The sequence below is a fragment of the Myotis davidii genome, unplaced genomic scaffold (assembly GCF_000327345.1).
Source record: "Myotis davidii unplaced genomic scaffold, ASM32734v1 scaffold566, whole genome shotgun sequence".
Lineage (NCBI taxonomy): Eukaryota > Metazoa > Chordata > Mammalia > Chiroptera > Vespertilionidae > Myotis > Myotis davidii.
The window spans coordinates 396,828-403,462 of NW_006296617.1; the positions used below are offsets into that span (position 1 = coordinate 396,828).

The 6,635-nt window shown below is 50.5% G+C and overlaps 1 protein-coding gene across 4 annotated transcripts in view; it reads right to left on the reverse strand.

Annotated features, from left to right (window-relative positions):
• Positions 1 to 1,809: 1,809 nt before the first annotated feature.
• Positions 1,810 to 6,635, reverse strand: part of SLC1A5 (solute carrier family 1 (neutral amino acid transporter), member 5) — a 12,957-nt gene continuing 8,131 nt past the window's right edge. For 2 of the 4 annotated variants that reach the window (XM_015569323.1, XM_015569321.1), the window contains exons 6-9: positions 6,403 to 6,597; positions 6,158 to 6,289; positions 4,013 to 4,237; positions 1,810 to 2,260 (exon numbers count right to left, since the gene is read on the reverse strand). In XM_015569323.1, coding sequence (XP_015424809.1) covers positions 2,233 to 2,260; positions 4,013 to 4,237; positions 6,158 to 6,289; positions 6,403 to 6,597 — 580 coding nt within the window. In that variant the 3' untranslated portion in view covers positions 1,810 to 2,232. Of the gene's footprint in view, positions 2,261 to 3,454; positions 4,238 to 6,157; positions 6,290 to 6,402; positions 6,598 to 6,635 lie in introns of those variants that run through there. The other 2 variants (XM_006772024.2, XM_015569322.1) reach the window with 1 other exon arrangement.

Below are 6,635 nucleotides of genomic sequence, written 5' to 3' on the forward strand. Positions count from 1 at the left end.
ATTTAATATATTTTTAATATATTTTTAAAATATATTTTATTGATTTTTTACAGAGAGAAAGAGAGTTAGAAACATTGCTGAGCGAGAAACATTGATCAGCTGCCTCCTGCACACTCCCTACTGGGGATGTGCCCACAGCCAAGGTACATGCCCTTGACCGGAATCAAACCTGGGACCCTTCAGTCCGCAGGCCGACGCTCTATCCACTGAGCCAAACCGGTCAGGGCGGTTTCAGTCTTTCTATATGACCTTAGATCATCATTTTAGGCAAACTAGTGGCATGTGCTCAGGTCATTTTAAAAATGGAACAGAAAAGGGTGGCTAAAGTAGTTTGGTGGAACTTGGCCGGTTATATAGCTACATACATACTGTGTATGTAGATACTATATGTAATATATTGCACATATAGGTATGTACCTCTTTAAACAGGCATCCCACACAATGTCAACTTAATCCACCCTCCAAAAAAACATTCAATAGAAAATTTGAGGAAAAACAACAATTTTAAGGGGGACGGGGGGGGGAATAATGCACTCGCTCCCAGCTTCCTCCAAAAACTCCACCACCAATTTCCCCAAATATTGACAAAACACTTAAATATTTCCGTAACAACCCATCAAGCATGAAAAAAAACAATTACTTAACTACCCGACACTAATAAACTCATTCATTGGCTCTGTTTGTATGCAATCTACAAGTTTGCACAGAATCAGATAGGAGTTAAATTACCACACGGCAATGATCACGAGAGCAAATGGGGGAAGAGAAGATGCCTCCGGGCCCTGGCAGCGGGCTGCACCGGGACCCGGGAGATATGATCAGAATGTGTAACTCCTCCAGTAACACACAAGACCGGATCCTGTCGGAACAGGTGAGCAGCAGCCGGTGTCGCCCGCACCCGAACTCACCAGTTAACTGCCATGCGTCCAAAGCGTGGCATCCCCACGCGCCACGATATTTTGAATTTAATAAAAAAAATCAATTTGCAATGAATATTATAAAAATAAATATATTACTCACAATTCGGGTGTTCTTGAAAATTCTCCCGAAAAATTATTTAAAAGTTGGTCAGGGCTGCCACGTAGGCAAAATATTTTTTGTAGAGGCGCCTGGCATGTGGGGAAGGGCCCGCCGCTTGCGTCCACAGACACTTACGGCGTACAATGGGCTACTAGCGGCACAGCAGGTTTTTTTTATTTAAATAACAAATTTGGGGTTAAAAGAGCAAATCGTTATTGGGACTATTTGCAGTGAGCGTTCGGATATCAAGGGACACCCGCCTTCCTACGTCAGTGATCACAGAAACAAGGAGTTTCTTCCTATGAGATACACAACATTGTTAACTGGAAGATAATCTACACAGGAGACATGCACACCACGTAAGTGCACAGGTTCACTGATTTCTCCAAACGTCCCCATCTGTGCGAGCATCACCCATATCAAGACATGTCACACCGGCTGAACCATAGAAGGTTCCCTTGCGCCCCCTCCCGGTCCCCGAGCACCCGAAAGACCACCACCGCTGTGCCTCTATCCCAGCGGTTCTCAACCTGTGGGTCGCGACCCCTTTGGCGGTCGAACGACCCTTTCCCAGGGTCGCCTAAGACCATCCTGCATATCAGATATTTACATGACGACTCATCACAGTAGCAAACATGACAGTGATGAAGTAGCAACGAAAATAATTTTATGGTTGGGGGTCACCACATGAGGAACTGTATTTAAAGGGCCAGAAGGTTGAGAACCACTGCTCTATCCTGCCCTAGGCCTTCATGTAAATAGAACTATATAGTATGTACCATTTCTGGCTTCTTTCACTCCACAGATTACCTGTGAGATGCACCCACGTTGAGTACAGTTGACCTTGAACAACAGGGGTGTTAGGAGCCCCCGAACCCCCATAAGTCAGACTTGATTTTCCCAGAACTTAAGTTGTCCCTCAGTAGCCAGAGGGCTGGTTCCAGGACCCCGCTGGATACGGAAATCCATGGACATTCAAGCTCCCTGTATGCGTTGATCTAGTATATGACATAGAGCAATGCATGCAGCCAGCCCGCTGCATACAGACTCCCAACAGATCAAAGCAATACAGGTATTTATTTATTTTTTAAATCTACGTATAAGTGGACCCTCGCAATTCAAACCCGTGTTGTTCGGGGATCAACTGTCTACCGGTAATTGCTTTTTTTTTTTTTGCCAGGCAGCCTTCACTTGCATGATAATTGTACCAGTTTATCCAAGGATTGTACCAGACTTCCGTCTGAATTTTGGCAAGTGTAAGGACAGCAGCTATAAACATTTGTACCCTGGTTTCTGTGCGGACAGAAGTTTTCATTTCTCTTGGGTGAATTCCCAGCAGTGGGGCTCCTGGGCTGTATGAGAAGTGTGTTTTATTTTGATAAGGTTGCCTTAGCCGCCGTGGCCACGTGGCTCAGTTGGTTAGAGGGTTGTCCCGATAGGCCAAGGTTGTGGGTTTGATCCCCTGCTCAGGGTACAAATAAGAATCAACCAATGGCCCTAGCCGGTTTGGCTCAGTGGATAGGGCATCAGCCTGCGGACTGAAGGGCCCCAGGTTCAATTCCGGTCGAGGGCACATGCCCAGGTTGCAGGCTCGACCCCCCGCAGGGGCGTGCAGGAGGCAGCCAAGCAGTGATTCTCATCATTGATGTTTCTAGCTCTCCCTCCCTCTCCTTTTCTCTCTGAAATCAATAAAAATAAATTTAAAAAAAAAAGAATCAACCAAGGAATGCATAAATAAGTGGAACAACAAAGAGATGTTTCTCTCCCTCTCTAAAAGTAAAGAAAAGACTGCCAGGGCACTTTCCAAAGTGACTGGATCATTCTGCATTGCCACCAGAAATGCATGGGCTCTGTCCAGCTGCACCACATGCCCGACAGGGCGTGGTGTGTGTGTGTTGCCATCCCGGTAGGCGTGCATGGCATCTCCTGGTAGTTGCCCATAGTGTTGACGGACAGACATTTCCCCGAAGTCCAACTTATCCTGTTTTTTCTTTTTCTTTTTTTATAATATATATATTATTGATTTTTCACAGAGAGGAAGGGAGAGGGATAGAGAGCTAGAAACATCGATGAGAGAGACACATCGATCAGCTGCCTCCTGCACACTCCCCACTGGGGATGTGCCCGCAACCAAGGTACATGCCCTTGACCGGAATCGAACCTGGGACTCTTCAGTCCGCAGGCCACTCCACTATCCACTGAGCCAAACCGGTTAGGGCATATCCTGTTTGTTTTTTATTCCTGTGTGGCTAGTGCTTCTAGTCAAATTCTTAAAAACATCTGATTAGATATACTTGACAACTTTTTTTTCTTTTTGTTAATCCTCACCCAAGGATATATTTTCCATTGATTTTTAGAGAGTGGACGGGAGGGGGAGAGACAGAGAGAAACATCCATTGGTTGCCTCCTGAATGCGCCTGAGGTATGTGCCCTTGACCGGAATCGAACCCGTGACCCTTCAGTCCATGGGACGGACGCTCTAACCACTGAGAAAACTGGTTAGGGCTTGGCAAGGTTATTGCTAAAAAATGTCCTCTGGAGTGAGAGCAGTGTTTGTCCTCAGTCTCCCCCTACCCAGAGTTCCCGGGACAGGGTGGAGCGTACCGTGGAGTCACAGCACCCACACACACCCACGCCCACACCCACCACAATAACCAGCAAAGGAGCCAGCACATGTGGGAACATCCCATCAAAGAGGCCACAGTTCCACGTGGCGACCTGTGCCCTGTGCCACGCCCTGAGATGGGGGGCCAGGACGCCACTTCTCCATTTGCTGTTTTGTAACCTTGGGCGGGGGCAGGAGTTGAGATCAGGGAGGTTTGGGGAGACATTCACACCCACATACACATAGGTCCTAGCAGCAAAGCCTCACCGACCTGGGGCAGGGGAGGGAGGCTGGGCCCCTGGCTCCCCGGAGTGTCCCTTTATCCATCTGGTGTGATCTGAATGTCCAAAGTGCTCCATGGGCAGGGAAGGCCCCGACCGGGCTTACATGACGGACTCCTTCTCCAGGCGGTCAGCATCCGCAGCAGGTCTCGGGTAGCTTTTGAGGAGGGGGTTCCCCTCCTCAAAGGGGACGGGCATCGGATCCACGCACGTCTTCACCTCCACCAGCTGGGGCACCGAGCTCGCGGGCTTCGTCCGATCCACGTAATGCTGGAGGAGGCCCGCCCCAAAGGCGTCGCCTTCCACGTTGAGGACGGTACAGGACCGGTCCCTGAAAGGGGAGGAGTGATGGGGACATGAGTGGGAGGGGTGGGGCCAAGGCCCAGCTCCCCCCCTCCCCCCCCCCCCCCCCCCCGAGAATCAAGAAGACCCCGTAACACCATCCTACACAGAACCCTATGCTATGGCCCTGGGCCCCGGGCATCCCTCCACCCTCCAGGATGCCAATGATCCCTCCTCCTAGAGCAGTGGTTCTCAACCTTCGCAGGATGGTCTTAGGCGACCCCTGTGAAAGGGTCGTTCGACCACCAAAAGGGTCGCGACCCACAGGTTGAGAACCGCTGGCCTAGAGCCTCAAAGTCCCCACCCCTCTTGCCTCTGGAATGCCAAAGTGTCCCATCATACGCCCTCTGCCCCTGAACCCCAAAGGTCTCTGTCCTCTCCAGACCCTATTGATCCTTCTTCCAATAAAACGAGATTTGTTCCTTCTGGAACCTCAAAGTCACCCCCTCCTTCTCTTGGGGCCCCAGAAGACCCTCCCCCTCCCCCTCTCCTCTTCCCCCTGAAACACTGAGTTCTCCTTCAGGCCTTTCTCCTCCTCAGAATCCTAAGGATCTTTTTCTTTCCTCTTTATGCTGTGTGTATGCGACATTTTAGAAAGTGGAGCTACAATTCACATACCATAAAATCACCCGTTAAAAAGTGTACAGCCCAGCCCTGGCTGGTTCGGCTCAGTGGATAGAGCGTCGGCCTGCAGACTGAAGGGTCCCAGGTTCGATTCTGGTCAAGGGCACATGCCCAGGTTGTGGGCTCAATCCCCAGTAGGGGGTACGCAGGAGGCAGCCGATCAATGATTCTCTCTCATCGTTGATGTTTCTATCTCTCTCTCTCTCTCTCCCTCTCCCTTTCTCTCTGAAATCAATAAATATATTTTAAAAAGGGGGGGGCAATGAGGGGTGAGGACACATATGTAATACCTTAATCAATCAAAAAAAAGTATACAGCCAGTGGTTTTTAGTATATTCAGAATTGTGCAACCATCACCACCATTTAATTCCGGAGTATTTTTACCACTCCAAAAATAACGCCCCACACCCATTAAGCAGCTATTCCCCCAGCCCTAGGCAGCCACTAATCTACTTTCTATAGATTTGCCTATGCTGGGCATTTCAGAGAAATGGAGTCACAGGCCATGTGGTCCTTTGAGTGTGGCTTCTCTCGCTCAGCCTAATGCCCTCAGGGCCACCCACGAGGTAACGTGGATGTATCAGTGCTCCATTCTGTAGCCCATCGGATGGAGAGGTGACATTATGTCTCTATTCACCAGCTGGTGGACATTTGGGCTGTTTCTACCTGTTCACTTTTATGAATAGTGATGAATAGAATAACATACTGTGAACATCTGTGGACAAGTGTTTGTGGACATGTTCTCCAGTCTCTGGGGTATAACCTAGGAGTGATACTGCTAAGACATATGGTAATTCTCTACCTAACTTGAAACCAAACTGTTTCCAATCTTGTATGCTCTGAGTAGCTCAATACAGACAGCTACCAGTTATGTCTCAGCATTTACAACTTACTAGGGGCTCTCGTAAGCAAGTTGCGTTTAAGTCATCTACTCAAAGAGGGGCTATTCTCCCCATTTTACAGACGGAGAAACTGAGAGAGAGTAAATACCAGCCCAAGGCCATACTAGCCGGCAGTGGTGGCGCTGGGATTCGAACACAAGCAGCCTGGCCTAAGGGTCCACTCTATTACACACACTACCTTTCTGGGGTTCTTCTTACAAGCCCCAAGACCCCTCCTTCCTTCCTCCCCTCTGACCGGATGCTCAAGGTCCCATCCCCTGGCCTCTGAAACTCCTGCCTTCCTCTCCTCTTCTGCCCAGAGGCTCTCCATGACCCTCGTCCTCATCCGCTTCCCCGGGAGGACCCCTGAGCCCCGCCCCCCAGAGCCCCAAACCCACACTCACACTAGCCAGTCCACAGCCAGGATCCAGGAGATGTCAACCGGCAGACCGACCGCCTCAAGGATGATGGCCAGGGTGAGGACGCCTCCAGCAGGGATGCCCGCAGCGCCCACGCTGGATGCTGTGGCGGTGACCCTGGGGGAGAGGGGGAGAGGGGAGGTCAGGGAGGGGCCTCCCAGTGGGAGAAGCTACCGCAGGAGCCCTGCTCCGCCAGCCCGTGTCCACCCTCAGGGCCAAGCCACACTCACAAGATGGTGATGATCTTCACGAAGTCCAAGGGGAGCTGCTTGTTCTGGGCGATGAACACCGCGGCCACGCACTGGAAGAGCGCGGCTCCGTCCATGTTGACCGTGGCGCCGATGGGCAGGATGAAGCGGCAGATATGCTTAGAGACGCCGTTCTTCTCCTCCACGCACTTCATCATCAGCGGTAAAGTGGCGGAGCTGCGGAGAGACCACAGATCAGGCACCCAGGCCTGGCT